The 25,279-nt window shown below is 35.5% G+C and overlaps 1 protein-coding gene across 2 annotated transcripts in view; it reads right to left on the reverse strand.

Annotated features, from left to right (window-relative positions):
* Window positions 1-25,279, reverse strand: part of LRBA (LPS responsive beige-like anchor protein) — a 419,285-nt gene that overhangs the window by 289,608 nt on the left and 104,398 nt on the right. For both annotated transcript variants that reach the window (XM_075751281.1, XM_075751280.1), the window contains exons 31-34: window positions 23,199-23,332; window positions 14,448-14,526; window positions 14,055-14,188; window positions 11,661-11,722 (exon numbers count right to left, since the gene is read on the reverse strand). In XM_075751281.1, the coding sequence (XP_075607396.1) occupies window positions 11,661-11,722; window positions 14,055-14,188; window positions 14,448-14,526; window positions 23,199-23,332 (409 nt within the window). The remainder of the gene's footprint in view (window positions 1-11,660; window positions 11,723-14,054; window positions 14,189-14,447; window positions 14,527-23,198; window positions 23,333-25,279) is intronic.

The raw sequence follows: 25,279 nt of genomic DNA on the forward strand, positions 1-25,279 counted from the left end.
CCAGCAACACAGGGCTCTATTTTCATCAGTCCCTACATGTTGCTACAATAAACATGAGAAATAATAATTTTCTGCTCCTTTCACTGCAAATCCTTCCCTGCGCTCACCAAGCAAATTTTCCCGAAATAAGAATATAACTATTTCTGTTTTAACTAGAAATAGAAATAAATGTCTTCATAAATATTCAAAGGGTACTGGAAAATCTAGCTGATTCTTCTGAATCAAATTTCACATGGAACTAGGATCTAATGCCTAACAGACATGCACCTCAATATCACATTGATTGCTGCATAATCTGAATTATGAGTTTTTTCACTTAAGTTATCTTAAAATATTTATTGAAAGATTAGTGCATCATCAACATCTTTGATGAGAGAGATGTTTTTCCAGTTGCAGAGATACATAAAAAGGCACAAATGAGTATGAATAAGACTAAAGGTTAAACAATAAACTGAGTAACACCACTATTGAAAGCTTCTTCTGCCAGAACTTTGAGTAAACAGCACTGCTCCCCAAATCATGAGTTTCTTAAGCTGTTTTGCTTGGAAACAGAGACACATTATTTGGTTTATTAATGTGAACACAAATGTTCACATATTTGTAATTAGTATAATGTCAGCAACAATGGCTGCCGCTCACTGAACTTTCCATAATCTCATACCCCTTCCCTCCACTAAACCTCCTTCCATAGTCTCAAATTAAACAGACTAGCTGTAAAACAGCAGGGTGTCAAATTAAAGCACACTTTATTTTCAGAGGTCTCCACACTTTGCGGCTGACTTCCTGTCAGGAAGAGTTCCATTTCAGTGCAGAGCCCCATCAGCGGGGAGCTCACAGAATTAAGTGCCAGTTGATATTACTTTGTTTTGCATTTACCACCCATGAGAATATTGTTCAAAGATCTAGTTATAAAGTCAGCATGGTATCATCCTTCTGACTAGACTGCCAAGCCACAGGGTGTGCTCTCACTGCACAAAACTCACCTTAAATGGTGGTGTTTTTTTAAGTCCTAGTGTGCTGGTGAAGCAACAGGATGCCTTTTTTCTTCAGAAAAGTCTTGCTTCTGTAGCTAAATTATGTTCCCTTGGTTTTGAACATCTGCAGCAGTGTACGTTTGTGGAAATGAAGCTGTCCTGTTCCTTATTACACCCCCAAGATACACATTTACGTTAGACAATCCACTCTCCTCCCTAACCGTAAAAATGTATACATTAATCATACAAATTCTCAGCAATACAGTTTTAAAGGCTAATATTTTTAGCTGTAGCAGACATGTTTTCCATTAAACTCACACCAACTACGTCCTGGATTCCTGACCAAATTCAAGTAATTTTCATTTCATAAGAGAATTTTTCTTAGTAAGAGCCTCTAATATCTGAAAAGCCTATAGAACAATCACTAAAGATTGTAAAAAAAAAAAAAAAAAAAAAAAAAAATCCCCATTTTCCCCCTAGAACTTCACTGTAGGCAACAATTACGTTTTAGTAAGATTACCTTAGGAAAGTTCATCTCTCTCCATTCCAGTATGGCAAACTATTTCTAAGAACGGCTTTGTGGTTTTTTAACCCTATCTTTTATCCATTCCTCTATCCAAAGCCTGCAAGTCATATTGACTTCTACAAGTGTACTGTCCCAAGAAACAATGCTTCACATCAGTCCACAATAAAATATCATGGCTTTACTACACCTATCCATTTGTACTTCTCTACACAACACCTTAGTCCAATATATAGCACCCATTCCAATTTCTTTACATACAAATCTTTTTTTTATTTTTGTTCAAAAACACAAAGCTCACAATTACTTTCCAGCTGTGCAGTATAAACCAAAAAAACACTGGTTCTTTCACACTGCTATTCTCAGTTTGCAGCTGCAGCTGATATTAGCCTGCTTTTGTTGAACAAAATGTAGTGGCTGCAAATTGCAAATTTGTTGAAAATGTAGTGGCTGCAAATTGCAGAGGGCATTTTCCAGTGGGTCGAAAGTAGGCCTAGATAAAGCAAGTTTTAGTTAAGAAGCTATTTCTAACACTTTGACGATTATTTATATCTAATATGCAGAAACATCAACCTCATTTAATTAAAGTATAACATCTTCACAAGCATTGTTCCCCCAGGGCTCAGTTTCGGGGCCAGTCTTGTTTAATATCTTTATTAATGATCTTGATGAGGGGATTGAATGTACCCTCAGTAAATTTTCAGGAGACACCAACTTGGGTGGGAGTGTTGATCTGCTTGAGGGTAGGAAGGCTCTACAGAGGGATCTGGACAGGCTGGATCCATGGGCTGAGGCCAACTGTATGAGGTTCAACCAGGCTCAGTGCCGGGTCCTGCACTTGGGTCACAACAACCCCATGCAATGCTACAGGCTTGGGGAAGAGTGGATGGAAAGCTGCCTGGCGGACAAGGACCTGGGAGTGCTGGTTGACCACCAGCTGAACATGAGCCAGCAGTGTGCCCAGGTGGCCAAGGCGGCCAACAGCATCCTGGCTTGTTTCAGAAACAGTGTGGCCAGCAGGACTAGGGAAGTGATTGTGCCCCTGTTCTTGGGCACTGGTGAGGCCGCACCTTGAATACTGTGTTCAGTTTTGGGCCCCTCGCTACAAGAGGGACATTGAGGTGCTGGAGCATGTGCAAAGAAGGGCAACAAAGCTCGTGAAGGGACTGGGGCACAAGTCTTATGAGGAGCGGCTGAGGGAACTGGGGTTGTTTACCCTGGAGGAGGCTGAGGGGAGACCTTATTGCTCTCTACAAGTACCTCAAATGAGGTTGTAGTGAGATGGATGTTGGTCTGTTCTCTGAAGTAACTAGCAAAAGGACAAGAGGATATGGCCTCAAGTTGCATCAGGGAAGATTTAGATTAGATATTAGGAAAGATTTCTTCACTGAAAGAGTGGTCAGGCATTGGAACAGGCTGCTCAGAGAGGTGGTGGAGTCACCATCCCTGGAGGTGTTCAAAAAACATGGAGACATGGCACTTCAGGACATGGTTTAGTAGACATGGTGGTGTTGGGTTGACGGTTGGACTTGATGATCTTAGAGGTCTTTTCCAACCTTAAGATTCTATGACCTCATAGAATCACAGAATGGTTTGGGTTGGAAGGGACCTTAAAAGATCATCTAGTTCCCAGCCCCCTGCCATGGGCAGTTGCCCACTAGACCAGGTTGCCCAAAGCCTGTTTTTCTCATACTAAATGTAACACATCATAGTTTTTGCTCATCTTAAAATCCCACATCATACATTTCATCTCCAAACTGAGCAGTGAGCAAGCTCCTCTAATTAGACTAAGAATTAAGGAATGATAGAACGAGATAAAGCCAAATTACTAGCTCACACATTTCAACTACTGTGACCACTACCTGTCAGGATATAACTATAAAGTGCTTATTGCATCATTAAGTCAAGAAAAGGTCACTTATTATTCATGCAGTATTGACAAATCATTCCCAATACATTCCAACCTACTGCCACACTTAAGGCAAAAGCAAAATTTAAGTTTTAAACTATTTTGATTTCTACTACTAAGTAAACTGTCAACATACATCTGTTTCATAGACTCACACAAGAAACAATATTCTATCAGAATGCCTTTTTTTAAAATTTGGCCAGTGATGGACACAGATGTTTTAAACTCCCTATCTGTAGGCCACACTAATAGTAAAAAAGCACATTATTCCCGAAACCAACAAATATACCTAAGAGAAAAGACAGAGTTCAAACATATCTTAAGCATAGTAAACTAAAGTGGGATCCGAGAAGTGTGAACCTTGGTGATTATTATGAAAAATAGGAGTTTGAAAGAAATTCCTATTTAAACCTAAGAGTGCTCTCCAAGCAATTCCATGGAATTTAACAGGTTAAATATTGCAGGCAATTATAGGCAGTTAAAGTTTCAAACAATTTAGAAAGCAACAGGAATTCAAAGTAGGAGTGAAGATCCAACAGACAAATTTTACATTATTCTGGAGTTTCACACAGAATATATTACAATAATCTACTTCTGGAGAGACAAAAATCTACATTGAATGTAATTTCAACATACTCCTGTTCAAAGGAAAGGTTTTCCCAGCTGTTTCCATTTATTTCAATCTTATCAGAATTGCACTTCAGTTATCTACTCAACTGATCTCCAGTTTCAAACACTTAGAATATATAACATTCTAGTTGAACATAGTTCAATGAAGTAAGTAGCAAAATATCCTTAGCACAAGTATCAATTTTTAATTCTTCCAAGTACTCTGCTCAGTGACATATACCAAGCATAAAAGTTGTCCATATATGTTTTCAGCCCACAAAGTGATATGCTCTGAGATGAAGGAAAAACTCCCACTGTGGAAGGAAGCTACACTATGCATAAAAAAAAAAGCCAGATATATCAAGTATAACAGGGAATCCGAGTGATCTAGACAAAAGATTTGATAATTTAATCTTTTGTTTCGTTAGAAGGAAACTTACTGACAAAATAGCATCTAAAATCCAAGCATCAAAGGACTGCATTTAAGGAGTCTGGATTCCACAGCCAGTGCCCTCCTACATCTTCCAGGCCTTTCATTCAATTTCTCCAGAGTAAATCCTAGTGACCACTAGCCAAACAGCTCACTGCGTTGGTATCAACTGCCTTGCAATGCAGGAGAATGCAGAAACACTAAACTTTATCCCCAAAACCTTAAAGAAAAGAACTGATGTCTTTATATATCACAGCCAAAGAAGGAAACTGTAATTGAGGACACCACAGATGAATCACAGTGTTGCTTTTACAGATTGAGAGAGCTTAGTTTCTTTCAAAACTGGACTCCTCCACATGCCTGGCAAATGCCCTTCAGCTTCTGGACTACTAGTTACTTTGGGAGGATATGCTGAAATTTTTCGTCTGACAGATTATTCTACTTAGTGATAATAATAACTATTACCTGAAACATTAATTGAAAGTTAAGTCTCTCCTATCCCAGGACAGCACTTCGATAGCACGGCCGCTGGCTACTGTGGGATCTACCTTCCTCTCTCTCTAGCTTTGACCACTGTATCCATCCTGTAAAACTAAGTCACTGTAGATGAAAATATACATTGCAGGGGGAAAAGAATAACAAGAGGTTTTGAAGAGGAAATAGTTTATAATGTAAAATCACTTCACTGAAAATACCCTGAAGTAGCACTGTACATAAAGCTCAACAGACATTTGCCAATTACTTTCCATCCAATAGCATCTTAAAGAAGAACAAGATGAGAATCTGTATATTAGTTACAAAGGCCATGCGGTATTTGTTACAAAATTGCACTAGGAATGTTCCTACTGCTGCCTGCATAACAATTAATAACACGCTTGGCAATTTCATGTTTTCAAATGTTAAGATCTACATAGTTTTATCAATATGCCTAGTTCCGCTTGGTACAAAGTGGACCTGAGGCAGCCTCAGAATGTAAATAATCTGTGCAGAGTAAGATGATCTTGAATACTCTCACTTCCTTCCACAGCCACCTCATCTCTACAGTAAACAAGGATATTGTTCCAATCTTCAAATTCTTCAAAAGAGTACAAGCCAAAAAAAAAAAAAAAATTACACTAGGAGGTCTCTGGCACACTTGCAGGTGAAGTATTTTTCTGTGCCTTTCAATACAGTATCTTCATACTAAATGAGAAACATGGAATACTTCATAACATTGCAAAGAAAGTTAGCAATACAAGGCAAACACCTATGAGCATGATTCATGCAATGCCTTCCCCTGAACTTAACAATTTAAACTTTGGGAAGCCCTTTTTTCTATTTCTATTTGTTAAGATCTAAATAATTTCCATTTGCCTAATAAAGTTATGTTTCTAGCCATTTTATCACAAAAGCAATCTATTTCTGAAGTGGGGAGTTTTTTTACTCAAATACAGCTACTTCATCTTTAGTAAAAACAAAGATCCTACTGGCAGAAGTTCACACCGAATAAAATGAAAAGCTTCCAACTCCTGCTATCTTATAAATGGCTCTTAAAAGGAAATTAGAGCATGCATTGAAATTGAAAGTCGTTTGGCAGCTTACAAAATCCCTATAAAAACTAGCCTCTGCACCAAAACATCTATTTTTTTAGATCATGGATCTAAAGGATTATTAGATCCTTTTTAAATTTATTTTCAGCTGTTGGAACACAATGTGATTAGATGGAAAATATTAATCTTGATTAAAATATCATCATCTAACACTTGGTGCACATAGAAAGTATTCAAACAGCATTTATTCTCTTCATATAAACCAGGATATTGTTAGAGTTTTGGTGCTTCTGTTGAGTTCAGCTGCCATGGTATAGTGACATAGCTCTTTAGATAACCTATACTCAATTCAATTAAAACTCCACAGCGATCACTATAGTTATCTATCACATCAAATTGCACTTAAAAGTAAATTAGGAACCAGTGCAGATCCCAGAGCATCAGTATAATGTGTTCTCTCTGCAAGTAAAACACTGAAAACCAGCCATATTCTACATCAACTAAAATCTCCAAGTAATCCAAAGGCTTACCACATTTTAGAACATGCCACAGAAATCCATTCCCAAGGTAATGAATTTGGATCATTGACACAAAGTTTTTTTCTGAGCACAGGATACCCAGAAAAGCCTGAAGATCCTATTGTATTTTACACACATTTATGTACAGGTGGAGAAGGGGTGGGTGTATGAAAAAAATCTGCTGAAAAATCAAAATCTTAACTACCATTCTATTGCTCTTCCTTAGGGCAAATATGCTAACATATCGTTTGTATGGGTGCATGACTGCATGGTACATGGTGACATTGTCTAAATAATTAAGATTCCTTATCAGAGTAAGAGATATGATGCAACTACGACACTGCTCATGCAAAAGATTAATATTAGACTTCTGTATGAGCAACAGAATCTGTTAGCAAAGTGATTTAGTAGCATATGAAAGAAAGATCACACTAAAGAAAAACCTTTTGCAAACATTCACCATTTAACCAATGATAATTGGTTTGGTGAGTTGAGATAGACAAGAAAAAATAAAGACCTGAAGACCTATAAGTTTGCCTACACTGGCAGTAAGACCAACTTCCACAGAGTAATTTTTTCTCCTTTAATACTACTAATCAGCCTCTGCTGTATTTTTAAGATGCACATGCACTGCTTTGGATCATGCTTTTCTCTCCAAAAAATAACTCTAAAAACGATCAACACAGAGCACGACATACTCAACCGTAATATTTCACTGGGCCATATGAGCAGATGCTATCTCTGCACACACAAAAAAATCTGAAGTATCAGAGTTTATGCTTCCGTCTTCCATCTCCCCATGAAAGATAAACTTTATCAAGCTCCATTATAAATCTAATAGCTACAGCTATGTAGTTATATTGCAATATATCATATTAATATTTCTAGAAGATAAAATACTTAGAGATTAAATGTATTAAAACATTGGTCTTGGTTTTATATATGCGATCAGCTATCAAGAATGCGCCCTTAATCCCTTTGAAACAAGACGGGGCAGAGGAAGGAGGAACCAAGAAGCTTTTATACCTTGAATCAGCAAGCAGGGTGTATGTGTGGGTAGCGGGGGCAGAGGGGTCATAAAAGTTGCTGCAGTATTCACAAATTTTTAATTGCAAACTTTTAAAAAGGTTGGGTGGCATTCCACCAATTTTAGAAAATTATACAAGAGCTGAACAGTATTTGAGTCAGTTAGTGTAAGGTTATTTTGTGGTCTAGAAAATTTAGATTCAGTAGAAAAGAGCTCTTAAGTCAAAGATGGACCTGACAAGAACCACCTAATTAGTTCTCTTACACATATTCCACTGACAATTCACTTGATTTATTACAGAAAGAAGCATTTTTCAAGTGCTGCAAATTCTGTAAATTCAAAGGCATCAAGGAAAATTATGGAACCTATTTCACCTATTTTTGTACCTTTTCACCTTGGAGCTACAATAATAGGACAAATGTTTCATGTATGTGAGCAACAGATAAATGTTTTTAACACCTTCATAGGGAAGATCATAGTTTTTCCTACTTAGTCATGTATTTCAGGAAAACATCTGACAAATGAAAGGAAGCACAGTAGCATATTTGCTTTACAGATAAACATGCACTCAATTCATACACACTCCTTTGTGTTTTAGGCATAGAGTGAGAGTCCTTTTAGATGAAAATGCTTTATTCAGGGGTGATATCACAGTTTCTCCACACAGAAGCCTTGTCTCACAATCGCATGCGAACGCCTTCAAGGTCCTGACGTCACTCATTTAAAAGGGATAATAGACATAGGACTTCTCTCTTTTGGCTGGTTTAATTACCTCGACAGGATGCCAGGCCAGACTACGTGGTGCTTCTAGGTTCACAGTACTGTATGCATTTCTGATAGATGGGAAAAGAATAGATGACCTGGCAGAAGGCTCAGACAATAACATGTGATTTACAGGACATGAATGCAGCTACTATAAGATTTATCTGACAGCCCTCTCCGATAGTGGACTGTTGAGTATCCGATGGAATGATTTCTAGTCTGGAAAGTCTGCTACTGAGTAGCCATACACATTATTTATTTATTAGATGTTTTGGGTTGAAACCATTTTTAAATGATGCACTTCACAATGCTCAGCCATAAATTTAGTTTTAAGCCCTAGAAGGGAGGTAGTGTTATTGGAATGTGTGTCAGACTGAATTAGGATGAGCAACACAATGCTTTTATAAAGTGGCCTTGAATGCAACGTCGATTCTTTCAAAAATGATATTAATGTCAAATAAGCAGGAACACTTTGCAGTAATATTAAATGAAGGATTTCTTTATGTTTTGATAGATTTATATAAATGTAAGTATACACACAGAGGCATGTCTCAAAATGTAGCGTGTCTATCAAAAAACCACAACTGTTTTTGTCTTAGAAAAAGCTTTTTGTCTGTATTTCAAACCACCTGTTTCTCTTTTTACTTCGTGTTAAACATAAAACAATAGATCAACATATAAACACAAAGTAAAACACAAAAGCAATGGTGTTTTTCCATATGACTAAATATATGAACTTTAAACAAGAAAAGAAATTAACCAGGTGTCACAAATATTTTCACAGAATGGTGCCTTCTGAATTTTTTTTAAAATCACTTCACCTGGAAAAGAGCTTTATTTTCACAGTTTTATGAAAAAATTACTTGTGAGATATTATTTCATTTTTCACTTCTGAGAAAGAAAAAACATTCCAGCCACAAATCTAAATAAACACCAGAAAAATTTCAGAAGTTTTAGAAAAACAATCCACATACTTACATCACATATGCAATGTTTAAAGCAAATTTTCAGAAAGAGGTTAGTATAAAAAAAAAAATCAAAGATATTAATCACAGCAATCTTTCAATTTCATAAAATGATGGCTGACAAATTTGTGAAGTTTTAAATCAAATTTGCAGATACTTACTTTGTAACTATGCCACATTATTTATGTGATTAAAAACTAGTTTTTGACCTGATCTTTTGATCTTTGGCACTTCATCCTCTCCATCTCCTCTTAAAAATTAATTAAAATTTTAGCAAAAGGATATCACTTCACTTCCCACCCTATCTTGGATCAAAAAAAAAGAAAAAAGAAAAAAAAGAAAAAAAAAATCAATCAAGCTCAACCCCATCTCCTCCCAGTATCTGTAAAATGTCGGCTTGAAATTCAATTTCATATCTCTCAAGCTTTCATGTAGCAAAAGACAGTTCACTTCTTAACAAAATAAATCACTTCTGTGATTGCCATGCTGACCTCTTTGAATTAGGAAAATTCAAAGTGAAAAATGTAATTATCACCCCAGAACAATCTGTATACATCTGGAGCTAATTTTAGATTCATTTCTCACATCATTTTTCATATTCTGCCAAAAATTACAGCTGCTATGTAACTTTAAAAAGACTTTGAGGTCTTTGTGACTTTATTGGTTTATTTCTACTGTTTCACAAAGAACAACCTCAGTCTCTGCAACTAGCATTGCTAAGCAATCGCGATACCCTCAATTTGATTAGATTAGCATTAAGTGGCATTGTGACACATATGACAAATAGATGCATTAGAGCACGTCATTTATTCCATATCCTTTCCATTTCCCAACACCAAACAAGTGACGTACAGTACAGAGCACAACATGATTTTAAAAAAAGATTAGATTACCCTACCAAAAAAGAAGGAAAGGTCAACCACTAATTCTTGATACAAGCAGCATGGATACTGAAAACTAATTTTTAAAATGGTAATACCAAGCTGTCAGGCACATATTTAATACTCAGATTAGTTTTACTCTAACACATTAACGAATCAACAGTAAAACTTGTACATGGGTTTCTTGGTAGTAAGGATTCTTTTCTAATTTAAATCAGCAGAAAATTCATATTCTAAAAGTCATGAACAATGTCCACTTCCAGTATTGCCATACGTAAAATAACCACCTCTAAATTCCAAAAGTTCCATAAAGGAATATTAAATTCCTTTCAGGGTAAAAATATATTATATTTCCTGAGGAAGATGGAAAACTAGATGAGCAAAGTTCTAGATATATTCACTAATAATAAGCTCACTAGAAAACATAACTACTCTTCACTAGTTCATTGTAAAATCTATTAGGTGTAATCTCCAGAAGTAATTGTTCTTATTGCACTTTATTGACAATGCAGACTATCGATTTTTCACACCTTCTATGATTCTTTCATTTGTATTCATGAAATGTCTATCAGCACACTCTAAATAAATTTGGCAATATAGGCACTAAAATGAATAAATCGATGTGAAGAAACATTAATTTTGCATTATCCTTATTCGTCAGGCAAGCAAACCATAAGGGTTGTAAATGAAGGTCAAAGGTTTTGAAATGGGTCAGAACCCTTGACCTCTAGACCAATACCATTCCCATTAAAAAAGGCTATTTTAAAGTTTTAAGTAGGGGAATTTACTACCAGAAAGGTATCATTTTTAAGGCACCAAAAGAAAGGCTCAATAAAAATAGTCTTCTATGTAATTACAAAAAAGAAAGTAAGAAATACAAAATCAAATTAATATAGCATATACAATTTTAAGAAAGCTCCTTAGGCTCTGGCTCTTTTCTTTACCATGGGACCAGGCTATTCTCAGGTTCTTAAATATCTAATATCGCTTTGCCTTTTCAAATGTAGAATGCCCCAAACAGCTGACAACCAGAATTGCTTTCTTAAATTTTTCTCAGTTTCTTAGTATTTGTCAAATCAATTAAGAATGACAGGGTTTCAAAAGTATTTATCACTCATTTCATAACCTCTACACAAAAGGAAAAATTCTATTCATCCCAGAGGATTCAGCATGCCAAGATGCAGAAATCAATCTGTTTCTATAACCTTAATATTTTATTGATGCTATTTTGCCTTACAAAAATGACAGCATAGACAACATACTTAGGCACACCATCATCAAGGTTATGTAAATGCTCAATGGTAAGGTAACATAAAACCTTTAGTATCTTCTCTCTCATAGTAATAGACACAATTACTATGTTTTGTGTTTTGTGGGTTTTTTTTTTTTTCAATCAAAAGGCCTTGCACATAATCTTTGTACCTATTACATATAACCTTAAATTTTAAATCAAATTCACAGTAAAATTTTAACTATAATTTCCATTGTGCTCAAAGACAGCAGCTTCAGACAACATTGTTACTTAAACCTCACCTGAGAGCAAAGAAGCATCACCAGCTCCACAACTGAACTGCTAGATTTCATACACACAAGACCTACAAAAGGAAAAAACGGTATATATAAATGCATGCTTATATGGCATCAGCTGTTAACCCAAACTATTTTGAAATGTAATAGATTAGAAGCATTTTGACAAAAGAAAGCTGAAATTCTCATACCACCTCCAGTTCAATTTTGCACTTTATCAGCACAAAATAAAAGTACGTATGTGAGGGAGATCATAAATTCCATGCCTCACATCTAAAGATGCAGCTAATAGTAATACATTACCTCCATTATTCACAGTTTCATAAATGTTTGTATGTCGAAATGATCAGAAGTGTGGTTAACATATGTTATATTAATCCACTGTATCTACATTTTGCTATTTCTTGAAGGATTGGGTCATTATATATGCAGAGAAGGGAAATGGCTTTATGACCTTTGCTTTCTCCATTGCGCATTTTCCTTTCAGCCCCCAGCTATCAATCAAGTTTCCATTTTGTTTCATGGCAGCAGACATCCCAAACACTCTTATTAGTACTTTGACCCTTAACCCCACACTAAACCTTAGCAGAAGTGCAAGCAGTAACCTATTATATATTCTCAATTGTTTATAAACTAATTTGACTATTATTATTATTTGTATTCGCATTTTGTTTTGGGTTTGTCTATAACTGGATTTTAGGCCCAAAAATTAATTTTCTGTGTTTATTTTTGTCTAGTCAGTTCATACATTCCAAATAATCTTCCTGATTTTTTTTTTGGTCATCCAATCTATGAAATACTCATCTCTCTGTGTATACAATCTATACTACAGTCAATACTTTGAAACCAGATTATCTTTTCTTTACCTTCAACAAGAAAAAAGTGTAACTAAATAGGATATTCGCTTCCCTGGCAAACAAAGCTTCGAGAAAAATCTCTTTTCTGTTATTAAATGAATGAAATAAATTTGTTCACATGGCAGCTTCCATTAAAATGTTTATCAGCTAAAACAATGCCCATATGTATAACCAAGAGTAGAATCCCATCTTTTTCAGTGTTACAGAAGACAATTAATGCACTTCATCCTGCCACTTTTTCCTACTCCAGAAGTTAGGAAAGTTAAATTCCTAAATTAAATAACTTTCATTTCAGTGAAGTTTAATGAAGTCTCAATTTTGATATCAACAGTCTTCAGTAAAACACTTATCAGTGTTTGATACTCTAATTTCTGACAATGTTAACCATACTCAGCACTACATACAGCATGCCTGTCCTAATCCATGAAACAAGTACTTTCAAAAATGTTTTAAAAGAACGAACTTTAATTCCCGAGGAAGCAACTAGATGTGTTAGTGCAAATACAGCATGTGCAAGTGATCAGCTCAAATCAAGCAATCATGAGCTTTTAGCATGGGAGTGCTTCATTACTGAAATCTGCAACAAGCTCAGACTCTAATTCAACTCACTGCTTTAACTGGACAAAGCCTGCAATTTTCACTCTAAAAATCAGTGGAAAAGGCAATTTATAACATATAACCAAATTATGAAAAAATTGAAAAACTGGTGTTCGCTACTAAATTCACAGTATTCCAATAAACATGATTTTTTAAATTGAAGACATTAATGTCTGCATTGCAGAAGTGAGCCTTGTTTTTAAACAGGGAGAAACCCACCAGTAGAAAGAAAATTCAATCATCTTGAGCTCCATCATTTTAAACCAACATCAGGAACAGCCACGTTCATCATTGTTCACCTGAATCTTCCTCTTCTCAGAAGTTCCAGAGCATTCTTCTCAATACTGACAATGTATTCCCTTACCTTTATGACTGCCTTCCAATTACAAACCAAAACGACAGAAGCAGAGTCACATGCAAGTGATATACCATAACATGCTCTGCTGATATAGCTCCTGAGAAGCCTTCTGTTACACTATCACAGTAGAAATTCAAGGTCTTTGTACTTCATTTTCTACACTTTACTCTTTTCTTGACTTTTAAGTGTTGACCCTGACATCAAGTTTTTCTTTTTACGTCTCCAAAACACATTTCATACACCAGCTTCTATAGGACAATTCCCTGGAAGAGTTAGAAAACCAAGGAAGAGGCAACAACAGTTGGTCCCACGTAATGAGATATAGGAAACTATGAGATGAGATGGAGGCAAAGAGGTAGCAGAGATAGCAAAGATGAGGAGGCAATGACAATGACCTCAGAGGACTAAAGACTGAAGCAACAGGAGGCAGTGAAATCCAGTGGACAGCACTGTGTGGGAAGGCAGGAAGAAAGCTTCTAAGGCACAGCCAGCAAAAGAAAAATACAGAAATTTTGAGTCTCCAAGGTAAAACAAAGCACACATTTTTTTTTAAAAAAAAAAAAAAAAATCTTTTAAATGGAAACTTACTTGTACCTTCTATCAGCAACTCCTGCCCATGGCTGCCCAAAAGAGTCCGAGAAAGAAAGGGAGCAAAATCCACAAAAATCTCTCTCAGAAGTGGGGCAGCTTTTTCCAAAGCATGTTCAAGCCTGTCTGTAATACTAGTAGAGAGATACACGTGATTAACAAAAGAAGAAGGAAGTGCTGAAATTTTGTAGAAAGGAGTATTGTTTTTGGCAATGTTTAAGTGATATACATGTATAAGAAGGAATCAATAATCTGACACTTTCCTAAACCTCCATTAGGTATTGAACATCACCAAAACAACATTCTTCAGTGATGTGGAATTAGAATATCAACTTAAGTATCAAAAATGTGAGCCATAGCACAGCTGTTCAGATGTTCAACTGAAGAAGTTACCTCATATTTGAAGCAGAATCCTCAGGCACTGAAGAAACTGTAGGGACAGATGGCAATTTTGAATTAGATGATCCCCTTCCTAAAAGGGAAATTAATACATAAATGAATTATATAAGAAAACATGCTAGAGATTATACAACTGGTCCAGAAACTAAAGCCTTGAGCTCAACCTCTGAGAAACCATGGTTTTCAAGTGAGTGAGAGGACTACGCAATCCCTTTCACCTTTTTCTACTCCAACCTTTTTTTGCCGTAAGACTCCTATCTGTATTTACTGGGTATTCCATAGCAAGCTTTTTAAATTTTGCTCTAGCACAAACAGAAAGTAATTCAAGGAAGCCTTGCAGTTTGCTTTGTGAAGAAAGTCAGACTAGACTGTAGTGATCCCTTCTGGCCTTATCAGCCATTAGTATTTCTCAACAAATTTCAGAACACTTATAACCTTAAGCAGTGAATACAAACAATGTCTTACACTCTTAATACTCCTGTAGTGTACTAATATATACTAATACTAATATAACTAATATATACTAAAATAAAGCCAAATGGTAACATTTTAAAGCATCTCTTTTGGTTACTGGAAGCGCTCGTCCAATTTCAAGTAACTTGTACAGAAACCCTTATTTTTTTGTCTAAAATTAAAACATATTTGTGTCAAAATGAAGTGAGTGGGTATTTTCAACAGCCTGGCTTAAATTTTTGCAACACTGGGACTCTGACAAAGACAGCTATGATAAAATTCTCCATTGCACTGCCAGCATCATTAGCATGATGGCAGTGGTATAACCTCATTTGTGAGTTATTAACTTTGCCACATCAATTATTCAAAGGTTGATAGGGAAGACTGGGTCATTTATGTATCCTACGCTTACAAAAAAAAAATGCAATTGTGTTATGTCAAATTGACACTACATGGCTCTCATCAGCAGGGCAGGAATCTGTAGATACTAAATTCTGCTGTTCAGTATATAAAGAGAAATACAACCTCCATACTGCAGTATGGATTGGTATTAGCAATGATGAAGAGGGGGTAAGCAAGACAGCCAGAGGTTTCACAGATATTTGCTGCCAGGATAAGAATGGTGACTCACAAATCTTGCATTGCATTCCGAACTATAGAGAGGAATGAATCTTGGCAGACAGATTTCTGTGCATTTCCCAAGAGCATGACTGCTTCTAGTCCATCTGCAATCCTATCTCTTTCCAACCTTAGACCCTGTCCTATTCTCTTTCCTCTCACCTTGCCAGTTTCAGATACTTATGCTACTGGAAAGGGGAGAAGAAAAAGAAAAAGAAAGGAAAAAAAGCATGAGAGAAAAAGAGTTTAATCATTTCGGTTCTCACATCTACCTTAGCAAAGACAAGAGCCCTCTCAGAACTATAACTACAGAAAAATTCCTGATTGTCCCACCTACACTGGAACGACCTCAGTTAAATGCAACCTGTCTGGAAATAAGCTGTTAAGATCTTGAAAGTGTCTACCAAAAAAATCTATCAACTGCAACTTTTCAGTATCTTTTTACTTGACTGAAGTGGAATAGATTTGCATAAAGACAGCAAAGACAGATCCCTGAAATACTAAGTTTATTCTTCCTGTCCAATTTCAAACTTCTCCAAAACACTGGCACACAGAGCTTCCCTCCAGAAATGTTTGGGGCTTGTGGTTTTTTTGGTGGGTCTTTTTTCCTTTATCTGGAGAAGATTTTTTTTTTTTTCTAATCTTCCTTCAAAGGCAGCACAGACGCTAATAAACTAAACTAATGCATCAAAATGGTGAAAAGTTTTGCTCTTATTTCTTTTTCTTTCTTCATAGGTAGGAGATATCTTTATGAATGTGATTCGCTTATGCTTTTCATAAATTCAACACAAAACTCTTATTTTGACTTTTGTATGGGATGATGGTGTCAGAAAGAAATTTTGAGTGGACTATACAAAACAAAGGACAAGAAAGTGGGGAACAAAGTGTTAGCTGGAAGTGGAATCTTAATCTTCTGGGCATTGTTTCCAAAATAATTTATCTAATAAAGGCAAATCAAATATATTTCTAAAAATTTCAATGGTGATGGCCACAGAAGGCACCAAGCCACATGATTTAGCAGATCCAAAGACTCCAGTTCTTTGTGGGATACTTAATAGCTACAGTATTTTTTTTTTCCATTATAGCCTTTATATTTAAATAATTTCACTAGAATTCCTAGCTTTCTCCCTAAAGCCAAAATCCCTACTCTCATTAAACAAGTCCCTCTAACTTGAAAATATTCTTAATTCCACATGCCTGGTAGCGGACTTAAACCCATAGACCATCCATAAGGGGATATCAGGACACTGATCTGTGTAGTTCAACAGAATACGAAAATGAAATAGCATCCAAAGCCTTCAAAATGAAAGTCATCTCAATGTGTAGACTGCACATGTAGAATGTCTTGTAAAAAGCTTGCATGCTTTTTACTACATATCAAATCTGTGACTAGTAATCCACTAATTATTGGGTATGTCAGAAAGTCAAAAGCATACACAACTAAAATCCCACCATATTAAATGCATAGCAAGATGAAGGATCACTTTTTCAGTAAAAAATAAGACTTTAACAGTGCAGCATAGTAGCATGAGTCCTACAATTAAATGAGATGAAAACAATCCAATGCAATATTCAGGCGACAAGCAAAATAACTGAAGGAAAAATTAGAAGAAAAATAATCAAGAGAAACATCTGCAAGGACAATAAAAGGGCATAATAGCCATCACGAGGCTAATAAAGAGACACACTCAATCTGGGGTAACTTGGCTTTTTTGTTTGTTTTATTTTGTGGGATGGGTTGGGGTTTTTTGATTGGTTTTGTTTTTACACACAACAGCACTGTAAAAACGGTTAGAGTGGGAGGTACAGGAAATCCCTGACAACAGATAGGGCATGATTTTTTTCTTCTAGAAATCAAAACAAATTGTGCATAACAGATCAGGTATAAATGTAAAAAAATCTATGAAGTTTTAAGTTAAAATCAACTTTTAAATATAGACATAACAGAAAAAGCACTGATAATTTGAATTTGACAACAGCATAAGACAGGTACCTATATAAACTGATATTCTTTTTGAAGATTATATAAGGAAATTTACGGCCTGAATTTCTTCATGCTTATCATCACCTAAATCCACATTCCAAACTCAGATACATTTCACGAAAAGGGGTGAATCTTGGATTTATCACAGCTGAGAATTTCAGGGGTTTTTAAGATAGATTTAGCCATGATTTTTGTATTCAAATTTTGTTTGTGGAAATACTTTTTTTGCTTTTTAAACTCAGAAGTGGCTTTTTATTCTACTACTTTTGCTGCCTTTAGTAATAAATAAATAAATAAATAAATAAATAAATACTTCAGTAGCGTATTTTCTTCCACAACACACATGTGGGTTGGTGCAGTAGCTACTTCAAACATGTGGAACTAAACTGACTTATCTCTTCCTTATCCTTTCACTGATAAACTGGCTCCTTCAAACTGACAGTTTTACAGACATTTGCAAGAACATAAAAGAAAATGCAAATAGATCATCTGTCTAGCACCCTTACAGTGAAACCTTATTGTTTATCCAAGGTCCCCAAGGGTCTAAACAAATAATGTCTCTAGCAATAAAATACTGTTAAAGAAACTCCTTGTCTTGTGCAAGATCCTTATGCTTTTGCATGCACACTTACAATATACACTTGGCAATACACAAGCAGTGCATGATATACTTTATTCTGGGAGAATGGAGGTGAACTAAAAAAAAAACAAAACAGAGAGTTGAATTAAATAACCATACCTTAATTTCGTATAACAGACCGACCATACATAAATACACTGATGCCCTTTATGAAAGCAGTATCTGGTAAAATAATGAGCTCATTCAAAAAATACACTTGTGGGGCTGGAAGTCTACAATGCAAGGCTACAATGAAAGGTTTTACAAGGGATCTGTTACATAAACACATCTGTAGGTTAAAACAAAACAGATTTCATGAAACAATGGTGCACTCTCTAAAGAGAAGTTGCTTTAAAACAGTTTTTATACTGAAAGAGTATGAAACCATTTCCATTGCCTATCATTAGCATTTTAGATTTTTAAAAGTGTCGTTCTGCTTTGGTAACTAGCCTTCAACTACTGTCACTGTAAAGTTGGAATTCTCTTTGAAATAATTACCTTAATCCACTGAATTTCTTAAACTACCTCTACACTGATGGTAACTCACTTCACATTCATTTTTCTTACTTTAGTGTGTTTCCCACTAACTTATTTTATTGCAAGACTTCAAGGTTATTTCCATCTATGTATAAAAATCAATGAATACCATTCTTTGCAAAACAAGCCAACTCTGGGAGTAAATTTACATTTTCCTATATGTAGGACTAGAACTCAGGAGTCACAGCTCTTTTTTTTTTATCTCCTGTTACTGCTTATTCCTAGGTTTCTTACAAGCATCCACCTCCTTTTTCACCTCAGCGTTTGATATGGCCTTGTTTATGACTTCACACGTTAGGAAACAGCCCATGTCTCTGCTCAGGAGAAGCAAAAATCCTTTTGGCAACTCTGTGTGGCTCAGAGGCAAAACAACTGAAACTCAAAGAACTTCAAGTAAGAGGGGAAGGAGGCAGGCAACAGAAATTCAGTGTTTTCTATGAGAACAAGATGCAACCCAGTCCTGTTTCCTACAAACTTTCATACTCCCTCTTTATAAAAATTATATTTGAACAATCATTTGCAAACTGAATAGTGAAAGCCTCAAAACTGCATTCTTTAGAGCAAAGCACTAATAAAACGCATCTGAAATCTTTCAAGTACATAAACAGAGAAACTCAGAGCATCAGTCAAAACAGTGGGAGTGCAAACTGCAAAACAGTTCAAAAAAGTTCACATCACTTCAGAACATTAAAACTGTAATTGAAACACTTAGAAGGAAAACTAAGTGAGTGACTTGTAAGAATACAAGCATCTCACCAGCATATTCACAATAGCTCCGAGAACTCCGCCAAGTCTTGCCTAGCCAAACATTAGTCCTGCCTTTCCAATAGCCCTTCCTGGATACAGCGTGTGTAACATCTCTGCATCAAATCTCACATTCAGCCTATGAGCCAATCCAAGGAAGAAACAACTCAAGTAAATTCCTCCTCCTCCTCAGATTATTACTAATAAACATGCTCTTTTGCTCAACACCACCCTCCATAAGAGACAAATGATTGGCTCAACATTGGCCATGAAGGGGCTTTATTTTCTCCATTCATTTCCAAGATCTTTCAACAATTGGAGTAGCAATTCCAGCAGACCAACAACCCAAGTATCAGCCATCAGCAACACAGTGATGGGCAAGTTTAGACCACAAGGGGCACATCTGTATTCAAGAAAAGGGTTTCGTGCTGTGAAAGACTCTGCAGCTTGAATGAGTAAAGGTGAAAAAACTCCTGCGAAAAGGCCAGGCTGTCCGAGGCCAAAACATGTTTTCACCCTCTTTCAGAGTATCAGAGGAACAGAGTGAGCTCAGATGTTTATCCTTCTAACCTGTCAACACTTTGTATTGGTAGGCCAGGACACATCACATCCACTTGATATGAGCTTAGGACAATCTTAAGGGTCAAATATCTGAGATACTCACAGACCTGGAGCTACAGGCAAGATACAAATTTCAGGAAAAAATATTGGGAAGGAGGTGGATGAATTCTGAGCACACACAAATGGCAACGGAGGCATCTGGAACCACAGAGACTGACTAATATTTCAACACAGATCCCACCTTGATCAAGCAATTTTGACATCACATCTACAGGTGGACAATGCTCACATTCAATATAAAACTTATTCCCAAATTATGCTTATGTACACATTATAAATAAAACACTATCACTTGCTGTTTAATCCCATTTCAATGTCCGTATCTCCCTTTCATGTCTGTTTTGGAGTAAATCAACTTAAGTCTCCTCAGTAAAACATTATATGTTACTATACTAAGGTTCTGTTTGCTTAATCAGTTTTTAAAACATATTAAATGCATGCACAACTCACTTTAAAAATTTCTTTGAATTTTTAGAAAAAAAAGCTGAAATATATTTTTAAATGTAGCAATAATGTTTAATAAATAGCCTTCATACAAAAGGTGAAAAAGCCCAAAATTTATATTCACTACATAAGCCCCTAATCACAGCACTTTTTAAAAAATAATTTCATTCTTTTTTTTTTTCTTAATTACAAAGTAAACAGACTTAAAATGAACGTTAGCTGAAAAAATTGAGAACAATGTATTGATTCTCTGCTGCATGAAAACAAAAGTTAGTGAAAGAACATGTATATATATTTTGGCTTTATAGGAAGCTCACTTATTGCTACTTGAATCCTCAAACTGAAAAGTTAAAGGCCTTATACAAAACTTTATTTCAAACTTAAATGTGTGCAATTTATATGAGCTACATTAAGTCTAAACCACTCCAATTCTGCAAAATTTTTGTTTCCATGCCATTATTTTAATGGGGAAAAAAGAAATAGTCTCATGTTTTAATCTGTTTAAGGCATGATTTCATTTATCCCTTTATTTTCTTTTAATTAATTAGATTGCCAGTCTAAACATGTCTACTATTTTTAATCCTGATTAGTTTCTTTTTATGCATATCAGTTCAGATTACATGTCCAATTTTTGCCAAAACTCCCAGACATGCTGGAAGTCACACAGTTACAAACTATATCAGTGTTGTTTATTGTCTGGACTTCTTATACATTCTGCAGGCACAGGAGCACTTTTTTTTTTCCTTCTATACTTTCTTAAAAGATAGACTAAATCTGGAAATCAGTTTTCATCTGTTTTGTTTCTATTAAAAGTGAATACTGACTTCAGAAACTGTAATAATTAAGCCCACATCTAACCTGGGTAAGCCAGTAAGAAGTTAATAAATTAGCAATTATTGCAAATAATTTCAATATAGGTATGGTTATATTATTTTAGAAACAGATTAGCTGCCCAGAGTCAATCTTCCCCAAGAACTGTGACGTTTTAAAAGACAACTAATTTTCCTAGTCCAAACACTACTCCGAGATTACTATAGCTACCTCCTGCAATTTCAGTGACAAAACAGATTATCCCTTTTGCAAAGAATAAGAACACACTAGATTTCAACAGCTTCTCTCTTCCTTTATCGCGGCTGGAACAAAATCTTTTTTATTTTCCTAAGCAATGCAATGGGCAGTTGAAGATGGCAACAAATATCTTCCAGACACATGAGTACTAGAGGACATGACAACACATTACATTTTTTTTACTCAGTCTTTGCAATTTGGATGTAAGTTGATAAAAACAGGAAGCAAGAAACTCAAACATTGAAAAGAAACACCATTAATCAGGCATAGATTGAGATTTCCTTGATTAAGATGCAAATCAGTTCTAAGTCTTGATGTTATACTTCACGAGCACAACCATTTATGAGATCCTACACAGCCTTGTGACTTAAACATGGCTAAGTAGAAAAGCATGCCTTTGACACAGCACATAAGGTTAAACATCATTTATCTCATACAGAATGACCAGAGAGACTAAGGGTTCAAGAGGACCACTTGCTTATAAACAACCTACTCAATTTTGTCCCCACTGAAAAAACTGTCCAAAGCAATTAGTTCAGCATCAACACTGAATTTGACCTCAGGCTAAAGCTATTGGAAACACTTGCATATAATTTTCAGTCCTACTTAGCACTAACACATATATCCTTGGTCAAATACCCTTCAATTTATAAATAAACTCATGTTTTACATAACAAAAAATCTGTAACAAGAAGTAGTCTTTAGAATACACCGTATTTATACTAAATACAAGTTAATATATTGTTTGCTTTACAAAAACTGTGAGAAATCTTGAAATTCTGACAAATATTGCACACCCATTTGCATTTGTTCTGCTAGATAAAGGCAAAAGGAAAACCCAAAAAAGTTTAGCAAAGCTTTTTTTTTTTTTTTTTTAATAAAACACTGCTTTTGGGTTGGTGTTTTTTTTATTTATAAACAGGTTACTTTTTAAGTTTGTGTAGCTACGGCATCAAAATTAGGAATAATAAAATGATCTGGGGGATAAACTCACAGAAAATATCAAAAAGGATGAACTCTTATATTCATGAACCCATATAATGCCACTGACAATTGGTCCGGTTTAACCTAGAGTGATGTCTGTTTTCCTGTAAAGTATCTGATACTGGTCTTTGTTAGAGGCACAGATACCGAATGCGGGCCTGCAAGCTGCTATAGGAGAGCATATGACAAAAATATAGACAAAGTAGTATGCAAGATCCAAAGGTCTCAAAGGTCCTTTTGTCTGACTTGATAATTTAGGACATGTTATACCACATACATTCCAGTAGTTAAAAAAAATAAAGTGTAAAAAAAAAAAAAGTGTAAAACATCATCTTCCCAGATTATTGGCACATTTTCCCCAAGAAAATACAACCAGCAGTAAGTATCAATATTCTTAGTATAAGCAAGACTCATATATAGACAGATAATACATATACACACTAATCAGTATTACAATGGAAGGCAACTAGTGACTTAATGTCTGAAAAACAATTGTTCTCGTCTACACTGTTTTGAGATATCGATAACTATCGAAAAACATCTCACCTTCACATAAGACAACAAAAAACATGTAATAAAAACTTGTTCATTTGTATTCAGAGTGAATGGTGAAGGAGGGCAAATCAAGAGAGGAAGGGTTGGGATTTAAGTTGTTTATTTTACCCTTACTCACCAGGAGATTCTTCTGACAAATCTGGGGCTTGGGCTGAATCTAAAGAAGAAACCACACTGACAGCGTTTGTAGGAATACCCATAGCAGTTGTAGAAGAGGAAACAGTTGATTTCTTTGGTGGTACGATGACACTCCTAGGTGAAGACAAAAAGTTTATAAGCAATACTGTATGAAGGTTCACACATTGTGATCCTCGTTTACACATCTAGCACATACACTTCTTTGTCCTTCCCTATTTTCTTTTTCCACCATCTTTTGCAATGTACCTTAACCTAAATGACACTTCACCCTTGTTAAGTTTTTATGGTACACTTTAATATCTCATCCCCTTCTGCAAAATCCCTGAAATACAAGCACACAGTTAGAAGATCAGCAGGACAAGTGACCTGCAAGTAGGTTTTACTTTTCACTTTAGTTTCCCTAAAATTTGGTTTTAAACTTCAAGCAACTATTTACAAAAGATATCACAGTATTCAAAATTAAGATAAATTATCAACACTGAAGATTGCCTTGACAGTGTACTACTTCCGGTATTCTAGTGCAGAACAGAAGACTAATTGAAGAAGGACATATTATAGCTAAAAACATCCTAACACGTATCCGTGCGCACATACAAACATTCACACATCTTAAAAATATGGCTAAGGCATGAATTTGAGTATATCTTGTCAATCAAGTTTTACTTATGTAACAAATCAAAACATCTTTGGAGTTGAAGGGAAAATCTCCATCTTGTATACAAGTTAAATGTCAGGCCTTACAGTCAGCATTAAAGATTACACAAGAGAAAAAGATGCAAAGTGACAAGTTAGGCATGGAGATTTATCTCATACGTTACTAAGACATCTATTTATGCTATACCGATTTCAATTAAATTGTAGTACTTTATTCCAAATACCTAAAAGGCCTATGTTAGCATACATTAAAGGCATTTTTAATTGCAAGTTAGCTCCATAAACATGCAAAAACCCAGCTAATGAGGTAAAGAGTACAGCTGATATATAATGCACTCCCACAGCAGCGCTTACTTTTAATTACCTGGTGTTAACTGTAAGCCGAAAGTCTTCAACATTCAATTTATTTAATCACATCTTTTGTTGACAGTACTGTAACAACACACTGAAAGTATTCCCTTAATAGCTTTAAAATATTCATTTTCTGAATAAAGTAACTTAGAAACTTGACCCAAATTCAGGTGTGATAACCACCAGCGAAATTTGGTCCAATATTTCTGAAATAGTTCTTGCTAGAATGGAAGAAAAAGACTGTATTTGACTCCCTTCTTCAGTCCAAAGGATGTCACAGAAGCTAGACCATGTTACTGATTAAATCAACCCTCCTTAATGGCAGGAGTAGGCAGGCAGCATACTTGGAGGCAGTACATGTCATATCATTATAAGGGTGACTGCTAATGTTAACTATATACTAAAAAAATAGAAGCAACAACACCTGAGCCCCAAGTCAAGATATTGTGCCTAAACCATGAATTTTGCTCCTATGTTCATGCCAGTTTCTCTGAAACATGAACAAAGCACACAAAAAAAATCATATATTGAGACTATCTTCTAAATTATAGCCACATTACCAATTAATTTTGCATCATCTAGGTATCAGAAGGGGGTCTCTCACTCAAGATTCTGTGACATTCACTGTCCAGAAACTGTTACTACTATTCTATAACACACATTCAAATACCCATAAGGGGCTGGGAAATTAATACAAGTTTACTGAGTACAAGATGCACCCGCATATAGTAAACTTTTGGACATTTCTCCAAGCTTCGTGATCCAGCACTGAAGCCTAGGTATGTTCCATTAACAGATTTTAAGTTCTTTTACTGTATAGTTATCCAATTCAAGAAATAATATTAAACCCAAATCACACAGACATATTACAAATACATGTCTATTCACGTGGACTCTGAGATCTTAGGGCGTGAGCTGGAAATACTTCTTTGCACACCCACTAAGTTGCAGAAATAATTATCCATTTGCTGCTAACTAATACACAATTACGTTCTGTGCAAGGTGATATGGGAGAATGTTTAGTGACAGGTTTTGGTGTGTACGTAGTGGCAATTG

The sequence above is a fragment of the Balearica regulorum genome, chromosome 4, assembly GCF_011004875.1.
Source record: "Balearica regulorum gibbericeps isolate bBalReg1 chromosome 4, bBalReg1.pri, whole genome shotgun sequence".
NCBI lineage: Eukaryota > Metazoa > Chordata > Aves > Gruiformes > Gruidae > Balearica > Balearica regulorum.